The 16,684-nt window shown below is 34.4% G+C and overlaps 3 protein-coding genes and 2 non-coding genes across 5 annotated transcripts in view; 2 read left to right on the top strand and 3 right to left on the bottom strand.

Annotated features, from left to right (window-relative positions):
• LOC111807444 (metal tolerance protein 2) overlaps positions 1–2,417 on the top strand; it is a 5,942-nt gene extending 3,525 nt beyond the window's left edge. Inside the window, exons 7-12 of the mRNA XM_023693178.1 lie at positions 903–987; positions 1,195–1,257; positions 1,426–1,531; positions 1,648–1,796; positions 1,904–1,995; positions 2,099–2,417. Coding sequence (XP_023548946.1) covers positions 903–987; positions 1,195–1,257; positions 1,426–1,531; positions 1,648–1,796; positions 1,904–1,995; positions 2,099–2,216 — 613 coding nt within the window. The 3' untranslated portion in view covers positions 2,217–2,417. The remainder of the gene's footprint in view (positions 1–902; positions 988–1,194; positions 1,258–1,425; positions 1,532–1,647; positions 1,797–1,903; positions 1,996–2,098) is intronic.
• A 409-nt stretch (positions 2,418–2,826) lies between these two features.
• LOC111807855 lies at positions 2,827–2,902 on the bottom strand. The gene has a single exon (XR_002817000.1). It is a non-coding gene; the product is annotated as a small nucleolar RNA Z155 (small nucleolar RNA).
• A 70-nt stretch (positions 2,903–2,972) lies between these two features.
• LOC111807851 lies at positions 2,973–3,066 on the bottom strand. The gene has a single exon (XR_002816996.1). It is a non-coding gene; the product is annotated as a small nucleolar RNA R41 (small nucleolar RNA).
• A 7,123-nt stretch (positions 3,067–10,189) lies between these two features.
• On the top strand, positions 10,190–10,787 carry LOC111807591 (nuclear transcription factor Y subunit B-1-like). The gene has a single exon (XM_023693377.1). The coding sequence runs from the start codon at positions 10,190–10,192 to the stop codon at positions 10,658–10,660; it is 471 nt and encodes a 156-aa protein (XP_023549145.1). The 3' UTR covers positions 10,661–10,787.
• Positions 10,788–12,223: 1,436 nt separating this feature from the next.
• LOC111806480 (potassium transporter 5-like) lies at positions 12,224–16,606 on the bottom strand. Its single transcript, XM_023691819.1, has 7 exons — positions 16,182–16,606; positions 15,787–16,035; positions 14,744–14,794; positions 14,414–14,674; positions 14,142–14,309; positions 13,807–14,061; positions 12,224–13,275 (listed from the first exon to the last, which is right to left on the bottom strand). Exons 1-7 carry the CDS (start codon positions 16,555–16,557, stop codon positions 12,404–12,406), a joined length of 2,232 nt encoding a protein of 743 aa, XP_023547587.1. The 5' UTR covers positions 16,558–16,606; the 3' UTR covers positions 12,224–12,403.
• Positions 16,607–16,684: the final 78 nt, after the last annotated feature.

Below are 16,684 nucleotides of genomic sequence, written 5' to 3'. Positions count from 1 at the left end.
TGGATTGTGAGATCCCACATCGATTGGAGAGAGGAACGAGTGTTAGGGCCGAAGGGGGGAGGGTGGATTGTGAGATCCCACATTGATTGGTGAGAGGAACGAGTGTCAAGGAGGACGTTGACCCTGAAAGGTGGTGGATTGTGGGATCCCACATTGATTAGAGAGGAATGAGTGTCAGGGAGGACGCTGGACCCCGAAGTGGGTGGATTGTAAGATTCCACATCGATTGGAGAGAGGAACAAGTGCTAGGGACGACGCTGGGTCTCGAAAGGGGTGGATTATGAGATCCCACATCAATGGGAGAGGGGAACGAGTGCCAGCGAGGACGCTTGGTCCCTAAGAGGGATGGATTGTGAGATCCCACATCGATTGGAGAGAGGAACGAGTGTTAGGGCCGAAGGGGGGAGGGTGGATTGTGAGATCCCACATTGATTAGAGAGGAATGAGTGTCAGGGAGGACGCTGGACCCCGAAGTGGGTGGATTGTAAGATTCCACATCGATTGGAGAGAGGAACAAGTGCTAGGGACGACGCTGGGTCTCGAAAGGGGTGGATTATGAGATCCCACATCAATGGGAGAGGGGAACGAGTGCCAGCGAGGACGCTTGGTCCCTAAGAGGGATGGATTGTGAGATCCCACATCGGTTGGAGAGGAGGACGAAACATTCTGTATAACTGTGTGGAAACCTCTCTCTAGCAGACACGTTTTAAAAGCTTTGAGGGGAAGCCCGAAAAGGAAACCAAAAGGGGACAATATGTACTAGAGCTTGGGATGTCACTCTAACCAATTAAAATAATATCTAGGATTGTCTCTGTTGGTGGGCAAAATCTTTAATGTTTCATATTTCAGCAATTCGTTTGATTTCTGTATTTCTAACTTTCTCTGTTATGTACTGCAATTAGTATCTTGGAATTAGTGGATGCTGCAATCCCAGCAGATCAAATAGATCCCGTCAGAAAAACAATACTTCAAGTTGAGGGTGTCAAGGTAATCAGAAGTTTTGTGTTATCTGTGAACTTTAAGGTTGATACGAAACATGTTATTTTGACTTTTGGTGTCTGGTTCGTGGGGGAGGGTAGCTGGCCGACCACTACATAAGCCGCTGCCATCGACCTTTCTCCGCCAGCATCCTTTCATTCGTTATTTTGAAAATAACTGCCTGTGATCCTGCTGATGTTAGAACACTGTCTTTAGGGCTGCCATCGCCTAAGAGGAAGGAGAGCTGGCTCTTCTTTGTATCTTGATGTGCATATCGAGGTTCGTTGTCTAATTGAATTACAAACATTTCACTTCCAAATGACGTGAGATCCCCCATCGGTTGGAGGGGGGAACAAAACCCAAAAGGAAAAACTAATATAAGCTAGCAATGGGTTTGAGATATTACAGATGAACTCCGTTCTACCTTTATTTACTTTTTGTTTGTAGGTTGATCCGTTTTTGAGTGTCAGTGCCGCCCATTGTATCGGTGAAAATGTTCGTCAACAGATTCATACATCCCATCCTGAAGCATCTGAAGTTTTTATACATATAGGTTAGATTGCTTGATTCATTTCCCTTTGTGATCAGTACCACCATCTAGACTTCACTTTTATCTCTGGTCATTTTGGTAGTTGGCACATGTTCTCATTTATCTATAATCCCTTGTAGATCCCTCCATGTCCCATGTCCCACTCAAGTTATCCGACCAGCAAGGAGGATCAGCAGGGACATCGAATCAAAATATAGGCGACATCGCTCTGGAAGAGAAGAACATCGAAGCAATCGTATCCAAAATCATCCTGTCCAAATTTCATGAGGTGATTAGCTGAAACTAGTTGTTCATTGAAGTTGCCCAAGCATGGTTTATGAACCCACTTTAATGAATGTTCTAGCCGGTTTGATTCATTAATGGGATTGTTTTCAGAGCATGGTGGTTGAACGCATTACACCCCACTTGTTGCAAGGCAAGATCCTGCTCCAAATCGAGGTTTCCATGCCTCCCGACTTGCTAATAAGGTAAAGCACTTGAGGGCCTCGTTTGATAAAACCCAGATTAATAGTTCATGATGTTGTGTCATTGTTCTTGATTCTTTGTTCCAAACCCTTATTTGTTACCCAGAAATGCAATGGAAGTAGCAAAACAAGCCGAAATTGAGGTCTTGAAGGCAGCTTCCAACATCGTTCATGTTAGCATTCTGCTACGTTTGGGACATCAAATTCCACATCTCACCCACTGAATTCACATCAGGAAGGGTTCAAAGACAGCTTATAACTCCAAATATTTCTAAATTTGATTTGAATAATTTGTAATTTGCCAATTTTGTAGCAAATGATTATTATTTGTTCCTTCCTAAATGGATTGTCTGTAATTTCTTAACAATGTTACAGCCCCATTTTGATCAATAATTTATATTCCCATTTGCATTTAATTTATTAAATCTTTGGATCCAAATTTATTTCTCGGACTATAATGTAGATAATTTCATCAAATCGGATAGAGAACGGGAAAAAAAATTCAAAATCAAAACTAATTTCTTTCTAAAATAAATTAGATTTTAGAAAATTAATAATATATAGGAAAATCAAAATACGTATACATATTTACAATGATTGTTGTTAACTAAGATACTGAGTAGTTTCATCATTTTACTAAATCTTGGGCTTACAAATTCATAAGAATTCAGATTTAAAAACAAAGTAAAAAAGATTTGATAAGAACAATAATGAAAAACAGTTCGATAACAGGATCTCATCGAAACAAAGTTCGACGAAATCTTCAGAAGAGCAAAACAAGGTAAAAAACAGAAAAAAAAAATGAATCGAAGAGCTACGGGAGATTGATGGAGTCATTGATCAGATAATTGTAGTCTGAATTAAGAAGTCAACATGCATAGTTTCAGAAATAATGATCATCACCTCAATGACTCCTTTCTACAAGCAGAAATCGAAGAAAACGAAATCAAAAGCTTCAGCGAAATGTTAGAGAGGAGAGTTTATGGCTCAGAAGGATCAATTGGTTATTTTCATAATCACGCGAAGATGAACTTGCTTCAGAAAATAGGTAGATTTCCACATCATTGCCTCATAAACTCATAGCCCTAACAGAAGAAATATGAAATAATTCAAAACAAAAACGAAAAAAAGGACGAGAGAATCGGAGATGATGATCCAATGTAAGGGTTTAAGGTCTATATATATAGTGACGGTCTAGGGTTAGGGTTTTGGATACGGATATGAAACGGTGCGTTTCGAATGTTTGGGCCTGAACCTACCCTCTATAACCAGGCCCAATTAATCAAATATATCTTATTATTTAAAAATTTTCGGATTTTATATATGTTTATTTTCTTTATTTTATTTCTTAAAATGACATTGAATTATTATATTTTTTTCAAACAAGCTTTTTGTTATATATATATTATTTATTATGAATTATTATTGCTGTGGCCGACCCATAATCCTAAAGTTTTCATAAACAACTCAAGAATAGTAATTCTGTTCATGGTCTAGGGCACGAACACGTAAGTTTTACCGTCTCGTTTTTACCTCCTATTTCATTCTCTATCTCTACAAAAAAGTTTATTTCTTTTCGTGGGTGGGACGAGATTCTCATGGAGAATATTTATCGGTCCCCGACCCCATTTAGTAGGAAACATCTCTCCCCGCTTCCTCCTCCCATTTCTCACCTCGTTCGATTTGGGTCCCTACCCCTTGAGTACACACATATAAAATAAGTTAGTTTTAGGTGGATCTGGGATAGAGACGAATAGAAAATAGAGTTGGGTCTCGTTTGAACTGGGTTTCGACCCTATGAGTTAAATAGATATCTCTAAATTCAACTATGATCCATAGATAAAAAGATGTCTGTCTTATACAAATTTAAACATCGACTAAAAGAGAGTTCTACAATCACATTTATATTCCTTAGTGCCACAAGTCTTTTGATGAGTTTTACCGAACTGCACATTTCTTGAAACATTTCTCACATTTCCATTTTTTCTCCACACGTTTTCTTCCGAAACGCTTCTTAATTCCGGTAAGATCTCCGAGAGCTTGTGTTGGGTTGTGAGGAACGCCCATCGGTTTGAGGCAGACGTAGACCCTTTTCTTGACTTCAACGTCGATTCTTTGTCGGGATTTCCATGGAAGGTTGTGGCCTCTCCTATGCAATTGAAGGTTTTGATCCCTTTGAAACCCCTTGTTGCAAAGCTCACACACAAACCTATTTGTAGTCATTAGGGTTGTAGGTGATAATGCAACAATTTCAGCATCTGGATCCGAAAAAAAAAAAAAAAAAAAAAAAACGAGGGATCGATGAACGAACGACTTCATGTTCTCATATCATGTTAAACTATCATTGATTAAAACGAGAGACCGATAAACAGATTTACCTAGATTACCGGGACGATTACACTTCTTCGTAACACTTTGTCGGAAGTAATCAAGAAGGTGATACTGATTGTTTTGTTCAAGTTCTTGATGATCCACGCGATTGGGGGAAGACAGGTTGCCATGCTCTTCAGCTAGAATCCCATAGAGCAGAACAAGCAAACAAGAAGAGAGAAAAATTATCGTGACACTAAATAAGACATAATTTTTCTTCATTTTTGATCCGTTCCAATCGTGTGCACGTTCAATTTTCAAAATTTTTATTAATACCTTTAAAAAAAAATTAAAAACTTCACGAATACTCTTAACTTTTTAAAAAATTCAAAAAATACTTATAAACTTTCAAAAATAACATTAAAAAAATTTGATCTTGATAAAAATAGATGAAGGTTTAAATTTCTTCCACTTATTTATTGAGCTAATCTCGTATGGTTTGAATTAGGTCGATCAAATTTCGTAAATTATCATTTTCTTAATCTATACGGGACCACGACACACGACACACTACACATTATTAGTAGTCACAAGCTAAAAGGGGAAACAACAATAAACAAAGGTATTATAAATTAAAAAGAAAAAACAGAAAATAAGACAAAAAATTGGAACATAATTAATTAATTAATTAGAAAGCTTAGTAATAAACGGAAATTATCGATATATTTAATGATGACAAACGCAATTGTCCAACAAATTTATTTATCAAAGAATAAAACAAAATATTAATTAATTAATTAATTAATTAATTATTAATATACCCTTAATTAATGCTTTAATTAATTAAATTCCCACTTGCTAGTGGACATGAGCTAAGGAATATGTTGGATAAAATCAATAAAAAGGACAAAAGGTGTTCCTTTCCCCAACTTGTATTTTATTAATATTAAAATTCAAATAAAAAGAATTATGCTTTAATTATTTTAACATATTATAATATGGAGCGTAAACTTTAACTGTAACATCTAGTCCTCGAACTTTCAAAAATATCTCATAGATCCCTAAACTTTTATGTAATTATATTATTTATGAATTTTGTTGAAATTAGTCCAAAATAATGAGTTAATTTAATTTGGAATAATAAATGGGCTCATTTCACATCTTGGTGGGCTTTAAGAGGAAAAAGTTGGGCTCTCGGCCCATAGTATATTTAAATTATTTATTTATCTGTTTTAAATTTTAGTTAAATCACTGAAATAGTAAATCAAACAATTATAAAAAATTAATTAGTTTTTATTTTAATTAAGGTTTTAACCGTTTTATTTTATTTTTTATTTTAGAATCTATATTTTAATTAATTAATTTTTTAATGAAACATGAGATCCAATTAATTAAAAAAAATAAAAATAAAACATAAGATGGCCACAAGAGTGGGAGAGGTGGAATTAATAAAATTATAAGAAATTGCTAAAGTGGGAAAAAAGTAGTTTTGTTGGAGTTTGATGCAAAAGAAAAAGGCTCTAACTTTATCCAACTTTGAGTGTCGTGATGTCTTCCACCAACTTAATTTTATATATACTCGCGTCCGTTAATTTCTATATTTAACAGTCGGTCGGTTAACAGCTGTGTAAGATCCCACATCGGTTAGAGAAGGAAACAAAATATTCTTTATAAAGGTGTGAAAATCTTGTCAAAAGATAACAATATCTACTAACAGTGAGCTTGAACCAAGGTGATTCCCGTGAGCTAAACAGGATTGGAGATTGAGCTTAAGATCCCGGTCCCTATCCCAATTACCAACTTCGCTCGAATGCCACTCAAATCTTAAAATAAAGATGACTTCCTGTCTCCGCCACTCTATAGACATCTCTGATAATGATTTTAAATTTTTTATTTTTAGTTGCCATAAAAAATAAAAAATAAAAAATAAAAAATGAAATATAAGTTCTAATTAATATTATTGTTGTTCGAAAATTATGAGTTGGTGAAAATCGTTTGTACGGACACAAAGTGTAGAATGTTTTAATTCAGTTGCAATTTTATTGTCTGTTTGTTACATAAAGATAAAATATATTTAATTATTATTATTTTTTTTTAAAAAAAAGTTCAGAATCTTATGTGGTTGTAGTTAAATGTCATTTCAGCAGACAGTCTGTCTTTTATTATTAATTAAATAATTCATGAAATTATTGAAAGTTGAACCTCTCTTTAAATTACAATAATTTAAATCTATTTAATCTCTCAATTTATAAAATTACTTTTCAATTTTTCAAAATTAAATTTTAATTTTAATTTTATAAGAAATATATCCTTTATTATTATTATTTACTATATTCACAAGCAATTTCATTAATATTTTTTAGTATTCAAATATCAAAATTAAACTTATAATTTAACTAAAATATACACCATTTTACCGTTTACATTAAAAACAAAAAAAATTAATTCAAGATTGGTTGGATCAATGATCTGAACAACCTAAATAAAATTTACCATCAAACTCAACTCAACCCAGGGTTATGGAGCTGTTTTTTAAATTATTTTTTTTAAAAAAATTACTTATTCATAATCCATTTTACATTGTTAACTAAAATCTCTAAAAGTTTTAATATCACGTTATAAACGTTAAATGTTCTTTTTGGGTTGGCCAGATTGAACCTAAAAACTGAACCAAATTTTAGATTTTTCAAAATTCAACCCAACCCAAATCGAAAAAACTAACCCAACCTGTTGAGTGGTTTAGTTTGGTTGGATTATCGAGTCATATGAATACTCGTAGTTAACAATAAATTTGATAGTACATGTCAATTAGAGTCCCGGGAAGGTTTTGGGTAAATAATTTGGGTAAATAATTTGGGTAAGTAATTTGGGTAAATTTAGGGGGGGCTATTGTCAATATTTTATGTTGCTAAAATAAGGGTAATAATAAGAGTTCCAAAGCAATCTCCTTGATTCAAGGATGCCTATTGCCTAATAATATAATAACATTAAACCATACAAAAGTTGCTTTGGTTTCTTAATTTCATCAAAATTTATAAGCACAAAACCCTAATCTCCAAATCCTAAAATCTCTAAAATCCTAAATAGATTTCGTTCTTCTTTTCTACAACAAAATTATGCACAAATTAATTCCATTTTTTTTTTATTTTTTTAAATACTATTTTTACTATTTATTTAAATAAATAAACTAATCAAATTTTAAATATTTAATACACAAAATCTCCAACTAATTATTCCTTTTAATAAATTAATTTCCTAACATCTAATCCATTTCTCACCAACCTCTCAAATATATTTTTTAAATCTTCCAAATCCTTATCCATTCATCAAACCCTAAGCTTATATATATATATATATATATATATATATATATATATATATAAAAGTTCAAGCTTTTTTGGGAAATGTTTTTTTTTAACTAAGATGGATAAAAAAAAAAACACGAAAAATTACTCAATACGTGACAATCTATTATATATGTGAGATCGTACGGTTATAAAAAGTGATAGTTATATTGTTTATGTGAGATCCCACGTTAGTTGGAGAAGAGAATGTAACAGCGTAAGTCCACCCTTATGGTTTTCCCTCAAGGTTTTAAAACATCTCTGTTAGGAAAAGGTTTCCGCGTCTTTATAATGAATGTTTCGTTTTCCTCTTCAACCGACGTGGGATCTCACAAAAAACATCTCCCTAGTAGACTCATTTTAAAACCGTGAGGTTGACTTGGGCTGTTGTCAAGAATTTATGTACAACCATATATAGGAATAACATGTCGAGAATATAGTAAAAGCTTGAAACATACCCGTCATTGTTATTTTCATACCGTATGAGGTTGGCCCGTTTAAACGTATTTTATGTCTTTATAATAAGATTAATGAAGCATTAAAAATGGGTGTGTTTGGATGTTCATCTAGAAGGGGAAATCATATACATTTGCATTACAATTAAGAAACAAGATTTGGGGAATTAAGAGAGAGAGAGAGAAACAGCAAACCCTAGAATTAGTGGGCAATGTGTAGCTTAATTAATTAATTAATTATAATTAATTAATTAATTAATGTAAGAATCAAAATTGGGTCTTTTTAGGCCTAAATTTGGTAGTGTTTGTAGTACAATAACACGTGCATTACTTTGAGTCCACAAAAAAAAATAATAATAAAAAAAATAATAATAATAATTAATTTTTAATTAAAAGCTAATTGAAAGAGATTATTACCTAATGGAACAACAAAGGGGGACCATGAAACTATAATTGAGAAGTTTCCCATGGCCTTTATATGCTTTTGAGGTCACTACTCACATCCCAAACCCTACAAAAGGAGAGAGAACCCAAACCTAACTATGCCGACACTTGTCCCAAAGTTACTGCCTCCGATATCCACCATCGATCCCTCCAATTTTTCTAATATGACTGGCACAGTCTGTATAATCGTCACTTTCACGCTACTGTAAAATAATTTTCTGGGTAATAATAAGATTATCGTGCTTAATTTACGATGAATCTAAACTCGAGGGATAACGGGTCGTCGAAAACTAGCAAATATTTTAAGAGAAAATAGGTTAAATCAAAATAGTAAAAACGTAAAATATATATTTACCGGGACTAAATTGAAAATTTTTAAATTATAGGGACTAAATTGAAAAAGATAAATTTTTTGAAAGGTAAAGTAAAGAGTAATAATTAGGTAAATAAAAGAGGACAAAAGTTGGAATTTGTTTAGAATAAATGCAAATAGTCAAATAACGATAATTATTAGGGTTATTTTAATTAATTTAATTATCTTTTAAGTACCATGTTGTGAAAATAATTTAATTAAAAAAATACAATAAAAATTCTCTTATTACACCTTTTAAAAAATTAAAATAGTACAACCAACGGTATCTCGAATAAAATCTTTAATATAAAAAAGAATCAAAACTAAAATAAATAAATAATAAATTAAAATACTATTTTTGTTCGTTTTCTTGTATTTTAGTAAATTTTGGTTATTTACTCTTAATAAATTTTAAAAGTTACCCTAAACCCTAAATTATTATTATTTTTTAAAATACTTTGGGTACAAATTAATTTTAAAGGACGATTAAATTTAAAATTTTAATGGACTGAAAATACAGAGATTAAATTAAATAATTGAAAATATAAAAATTAAAATAAAATAAAATTCAAAATACCCTATTAAAATAAGTTTTTAGTATAACGGGTATCTATATAACACAAAAATGGAGTAAAATTAAGGTTAAATTATACGGAATTGCCCTAAATTTTAGGGTAAATTTCGATAACGTTTCTAACTTTCATCTCAAAAGATATCGTTAAAATCATTTACATAATCAAATATTATGTCAATTTACGTGAATATGATATAAATGGTACCTTGTATTCTTTCCTAGTTTTACCGTGTAACAACCCAAATCTACTGCTAGCAAATATTGTCCTCTTTGAGCTTTCTACTCAAGTTTTGAAACGTGTCTGTTGGGGAGAGGTTTCCACACCCTTATAAAAGAATGTTTTGTTCCCCTCTCCAACCGATGTGGGATCTCACAATCCACCTCCTTTCGAGACCCACTGTCTTAGCTAGCAGTTGCTCTCCTCTCCAATCAATGTGGGATCTTACCCATGCGTTTGGGGTCCAACGTCCTCGTTGGCACGATGTAAATTTCGGTTTAGGGTTTAAACCCGTTCTCTCTCTCTCTTACCCATATCTTTGTCCAAAAAAATAAAAAAGTTTTAACCTAAAAAGAACATTTGGATAGATCACATGATGAATATATATAGTAAGTGGGAGCTAGAAGTTGAGCACTTGAAGGGAGCAACGTGTCTCCGTTTTAGAGGATACAAAAAGCCTCTTTCTTTTCCCCTTTCTCTTCCTTTCCCTTTCCTTTTTAGATGGATGACAACACACCCATGCCAGAGAGACTAGTAGAATTCAAGTACGATTTCACCACCGGTGGCGGCGGCGGAGTTGGTGGTAGTACCGGTGGGTCGAGCGAGGAAGCTGGTAGCGGCATAGGCGGGTTCGTAAAAGAGCAAGATCGACTACTTCCAATAGCAAACGTAGGGAGAATCATGAAGCAAATTCTTCCTCCAAATGCCAAAATCTCCAAAGAAGCCAAAGAAACTATGCAAGAATGCGTGTCTGAGTTCATCAGCTTCGTCACGGGCGAGGCGTCCGATAAGTGCCATAAGGAGAAGAGGAAGACCGTCAATGGCGATGATATTTGCTGTGCCTTGGCTACGCTTGGGTTCGACGATTATGCCGAGCCTTTGAGGAGGTATTTGATTAGGTATAGAGAAATTGAAGGGGAAAGAGCTCAACAAAATAAGGGTTGTTGCAATAACAATACTCATGATGCATGAAACAACATAATTTTAAGGATTTGGAGCTAAAAAAAACACAACTTTCCTCTTTTAATCTCACTTTTTTCAATTGGGTTATGGTTTTTATTTGATTTTCTCACTTGAAAACTAATGTGTTCTTAACTTTCCAACAATTTAGGGTTTGGTTTGAGATGTATAATTTGGTTTGTTCATGTTCTTAACTTCAAGATCTTAATTTGATTCTGAGTTTTCGTATTACATTTCGTGTATATTTAAAGCATGTTAACAAATGATATCAAAATCAAGTTCGATTATACGAAGATCGTGTTTAAAACGGTAAAATCAGGTCTTTTAACGGTTCTAAAATCACTCCCGTACATGTCTCTATAACATGTGAGATTTGACGTTTAGGGTTCGAGGAGATTTGGATTTTAGTTAGCTCATCACGTTTGTTTCTTCGTAGTTTGATTGCAAATACAATAGATTTGGATGAGATTTGGAGATCTTTATTCTCGAACTTTATAAGATTCTATTTCTGATTAATTAAGTTTTCATAAGTTCTTATTTTTTTCTGATGGGACGTGTTATGAGATCGGAAACTGATTGAAAGTTTGAAATTATAAGGACAAAACTAAAGCGGTTTGAGTATACCCTAATTCGTCAATGCACGTATACCTTTGACCTAAAAATTAGTGGTTCGAATCATCATTAGTCTATGTTGATGAGCTCCGAGAAAAATGGATCATGTGAATAGTTGAATTCTTCTGCTTAGTTTTCCTCTTGTTGTGGTCGTAGTTTAGATGATAATCAAGTTTAATTTTTATATGAAGCTGATATTTTTTTCAGTTTGTCAAGATTTGGTTGGTTTACGAAAGCATGTACTTGCAAGAAAATTATAGGTAGAATTAGTAACTCTCAGCTAAATTTTTTAAAAATCAAACGGTTATCAAACAGAGTCTTAGTTTTTAGATCCCGAGCAACATTATTTCTAGTATGCACGGTGGAAGAATGGTTGAATCGAAACATACGAAGTTAAACCCTAAATTAGCTTAAATTTTAGGGTTTTCCCATAATTTACTAATCGAGCTAAACATATGACATTTACCTTTCTTGACCCTCACGTGACTTGATAAACGCCCCGCACGTGTCACTATCTATCTCGAGTGTCATTGTCTCGTTGCTAAATTATTAAAATTCATTAGGGCACGCAACATTAAAACCAAATAAAAAAACAAAAACTAATTAAACTAATTAATCCTAGTTAATCTAACATTAAATAATTACAATTTAAACATCACAATCCCAAATCCAACAAGAGAGACAATAAATAAGACATGAAAGGATAGAAACCTTATTTAACACAAATAGAAAAAAGAAAAATAAATAAATATATATATTTAAAAAGAAAAAAGATTTAATTTATATTTTATTAGAGAAATTATGAGAAAGCATGTGCTGCTTTTGAGTTCTCCATGTGACACCTAGCACCTTGGCCTTGCTGCTTTTAGACTAATGAGTGATGGGCTGACATAATGAACCATATTGTTTGTTTGCTGTCTCCATTTTATTCTTAAATTAATGTTTTTTTTTTTTCGAGCTAGCTCGACGGTAATTGATATATATTTATTTTCATTTCATTTTGTTTAATCCGACATATAGTTCATAGTGCTCGTTCTATAGATACACGAACAATCTAAGAATGAAATTTAAGACTAGTTGAAACTAAAAAACTACACCTTGACCCAGTTGCAAATCTCGAACTTGTTGACTGAAGTCAACCCTTTAAAGTTCATACGTCATTCCTACTTTGAGCATACGCTCTCTAGGGATGTAGAAGATCTCTTCATTTTGTCTCAAATTTCTCCTTAATGCATTGTATGCATAATTGATCAAAACCCGTTTAGCTAACCCTGACCCATTACTTGCCACCACCTCGTTTTGTCCGATCAAGTGAACAATTCCATCTCTCCAAGCTCTATCCACCACCTCTATCCCTCCATATACTCTACTCGCTCTATCGTTATCTTCGTCTTGTAACATCCATGACTCTTCTTCTATAAACATCTTTAATTTCTCCACTAGTACTCTTTCGAATGACTCTTGTTCGTGGATGATATCTTTGTACCCATATCGAACCACGCATCGAAACACGTTGAGGTCATCAGGCTCGACTCGTCTAAACAGGAACCGCTCTTCCATTAGGACTTTGCTTATTGGGAGGGATTTGAAAGACACGAAAACGAGGACCCTTTGGAGAGTGGGAATGTTGGCTATATAATGCTTGAAGATTGGGGGTATGCCTTGGACAAGCTCGGAGTAGAATAAGGCAAGGCCAGGGACACGATTGAGAGTTGTGAGAGATGGCATGTCCTTGAGCTTTTGAGGAGAAATCTTGTGCTCGAGCTCGTAGTAGTATTTTCTCCTATGGACGTCATACCAAATGTACATTATTATCATGAGAAACCCCGCAAAAGCTAAAGGAAGATAGCCCCCTCGATCGAACTTGTAAAGGACTGAACTTAGGTAGAAAAGCTCCAATAAACCAATTGTGAAAACATAGGATAGTATGACGAGTATGTGAGATTTCCATATCATGATCATGATGAGCACCAAGAAACTTGAAGTAAGTGTCATTACAAACACCACTGCAATGCCTGTGTGAAAACAAAGTTTTTAAACTCGGAACACTATTAGATTTAGAAGCTTTCAAAACCGAGTAGAAAATCTGTAACAACCCAAGCTCACCGCTAACAGATATTGTTGTTATTGGACTTTCCCTCCCAGGTTTCCCCTCAAGGTTTTCACACCCTTATAAAAAGAAATGTTTCATTCCCTTTCCAACCGATGTGGGATCTCGCAATCCAACCCGTTCAATTGTGTGATCCCACACCGATTGGAGAGGGAAACGAGTGCCACCGAGGATGCTGGGCCTCGATGGGGGTGGATTGTGAGATCCCACATCAGTTGGAAAGGGGAACAAAGTATTCTTTATAACAGTGTGGAAACCTGTCCCTAGTTTTAAAACCTTGAGTGAAAGCTCAGAAGAAAAAGCCATAGAGGACAATATCTACTAGCGGTGGGCTTGAGCTGTTGCAAAGACATTTGCTCGATTCCATCTACTATCATTTCTTCCCTAATTTATATCGATACGAAAAAAAAAAACGAAAGATTCAAGGGAACATTACCATAAGCATTTCCAATTCTGGTTGTATCTTTGAACCCTAGAGTGACTCCAAGACAAGCCACCATAAGAAGATAGTTAACTTCAGGGATGTAAACTTGACCCTCATACTTAGAAGAAGTATGAATAACTTTAACTCTAGGGAAGCAGCCATAGGAGAGGGACTGTTGTATGATGGAGAAGGTGCCCGAGATCATCGCTTGGCTAGCGACGATAGAGGCGAGCACGGCCACCACAAACATAGGCCAATAGAGAGCACCTACAAGGTAATCACTAGCCAATTATGACAAGAGTTTAAGTAGAAACTATACCAACTTATTAACTTAAACTTCCGAGTACCTGGAATGGAGCTAAAGAAGGCGTCGGAGACAAGATGAGCATTCTCACGAAGAAAGGAGGCTTGACCAACGTAGGCAGAGACAAGGGCAGGGTAAGCCACGCAACACATGCTTAGTCTTATAGACATCACACTAAAGTGCCCTAAGTCAGCAAACAAAGCCTCAGTCCCTGTTTCCACAACATCAAAGAATTAACCTTAAAAAACACAAAATTTAACACAGGATGGGAGGGAGTCCCGCATCGGCTAATTAATGGAATGATCATGAGATTACCGGTGATGGAAAGAACGGCACCACCGAGAGAGATCCAAGCGTCCCTTTTGTTTCGTTTGAAGTAGTAAAAAATGTATAGAGGATTAACAGCTTTGATGACAGAAGGGTCAAATTTGAAGAAATTGTAGAAGCCAATGCCACCAATAAGTACAAACCAAGTGCAAATAATGGGAGCAAAGGAGTATCCAACTTTATGGGTACCAAATCTTTGCACCATGAACAAGCAAACCAAGATTGCTGCTGATATCCACACTATTTTCTCTGTCAAAATTAATAAAATTAATTAAAATTTTAAATAAATAAAATAAAATATTATGCCAAAAGAAGTACCTTGTGTCATAGTCGAGGTAGCATTCTTCATTCCTCCCACGGCCGACAAAACTGTCACAAAATTTAAATTTTTTTAAATTTATTTTTTTTATAAATCAAATTTAAAAGTCAAAAACTCTTTTTTCCATACAAATTGCCCATAAAATTCCAATTTATTTTCAAGCCTCCCCAAGTACTAACCTCCATATCTTAGACCTATTTAATTATATAAATATAAAAAATATATATATATATATATATATATATATATATATATATTAACATTTAAGGTATGAAAATAAATAAATATATATTAAAAATTTAAATTTAAATAAACGATCCGAACGATCTATACCAACCCAACTCAATGGTCGGGTTGAGTTTATTATTTAATATAAGTTATTTCAATTACCATCGTTTACTCAGGTGTACATAGGTGTCACCGTTTAATTAATTAATTTTTTTAAAATGTTATTTATATTATTTATGTAAGTAGAAACTAACTACTTAATAAGGTTTCGTTTATATTAATTACCAATAAATAAGTGGACCCACCATTCAACATGCACCATATTGAAAGGAAAGAGGAGTGGTTACCGGAGATGGAAGGAGTGAGGACGCTGTCGCCGATGACCATGGAAGTGCCGAGCATGGTGGCGAAGAGCAAGAAAACCTTGGCGGCGCGGTTGTTCTCGAGCTTGGACTTCAGGCAATATATATATATATATATATATATATATATATATTAACATTTAAGGTATGAAAATAAATAAATATATATTAAAAATTTAAATTTAAATAAACGATCCGAACGATCTATACCAACCCAACTCAATGGTCGGGTTGAGTTTATTATTTAATATAAGTTATTTCAATTACCATCGTTTACTCAGGTGTACATAGGTGTCACCGTTTAATTAATTAATTTTTTTAAAATGTTATTTATATTATTTATGTAAGTAGAAACTAACTACTTAATAAGGTTTCGTTTATATTAATTACCAATAAATAAGTGGACCCACCATTCAACATGCACCATATTGAAAGGAAAGAGGAGTGGTTACCGGAGATGGAAGGAGTGAGGACGCTGTCGCCGATGACCATGGAAGTGCCGAGCATGGTGGCGAAGAGCAAGAAAACCTTGGCGGCGCGGTTGTTCTCGAGCTTGGACTTCAGGCAAGACGCCATTTTGAGGCGGTTGGTCGGTAACTCCACCTGAAAATTCGATACCTCTTGATCTTCCGCTTGCTCGCTTGGTACTAGCCCGATCTTCGCGTATCGGCATAGTAAAGAGTATAATGCAAACGTCCCACCTTAATTATAATTCAATACCGTTAATTTAGAAAATGATCATGAATTTACTGTTAATTTAGAAAATGATCATAAATTTATATTTAAATAATTTAAAGAAGTTTAAAATAAAATTAGGAGAGCTTATATTTAATTAAATTATATTTACCTTCACCGTTATCGTTGGCCTGTAAGACTAGGAAGACGTACTTGACCAAAGGGATTAAGGTGAGCGTGTAGAGAATCAAAGATAGCACACCCAAAACGTCGTCGTTATGCTTGATTCCCTCACTGAACGTGCTGGCATATACGTACAACGGCGACGTTCCGATATCTCCGTACACAATCCCCACGCTCTGAAACGCCAGTTGCAGTATCACTCCCCAGCTCGCCGCCGCCTTCCCCGCCGCCTTGACAGAGCGGGATTCGAAGTCCAACGAATCGTGTCGTCGGAGGTTCGTTTCAGTTAGGTTAGGCCTTGACTCGCCGGAGCTCTGTTGGAGATCGGGACAGTGATCGTTCTCAGCCGTCCGATCGACTTCCATTGTTTTATCTATGATGAGAGAGAAATGGAGTTTTTGGGGAATTTTGGAGTTGGAAATGGGTATTTATATGGAATTTTGGGTGAGTGGGTCCCACTCTATGGCACTTTTTTTTTTTTTTTTTTTTTTT

The sequence above is a fragment of the Cucurbita pepo genome, chromosome LG12 (genome assembly GCF_002806865.2).
Source record: "Cucurbita pepo subsp. pepo cultivar mu-cu-16 chromosome LG12, ASM280686v2, whole genome shotgun sequence".
Lineage (NCBI taxonomy): Eukaryota > Viridiplantae > Streptophyta > Magnoliopsida > Cucurbitales > Cucurbitaceae > Cucurbita > Cucurbita pepo.
The sequence above is the reverse complement of the archived record's forward strand: the minus strand, read 5'-3'. Positions and strand labels throughout refer to the sequence as shown.

Excerpts from the sequence above, each read along its gene's own strand:
- LOC111806480 (XM_023691819.1), bottom strand. The coding sequence starts at position 16,557 with ATGGAAGTCGATCGGACGGCTGAGAACGATCACTGTCCCGATCTCCAA. Across the intron at positions 14,795-15,786 it reads CCTCACTCCTTCCATCTCCG|TTTTGTCGGCCGTGGGAGGA; the intron begins GTAACCACTCCT and ends ATTTTGTGACAG. Across the intron at positions 13,276-13,806 it reads CAGAATTGGAAATGCTTATG|GCATTGCAGTGGTGTTTGTA; the intron begins GTAATGTTCCCT and ends GTTTTCACACAG.
- LOC111807591 (XM_023693377.1), top strand. The coding sequence starts at position 10,190 with ATGGATGACAACACACCCATGCCAGAGAGACTAGTAGAATTCAAGTAC.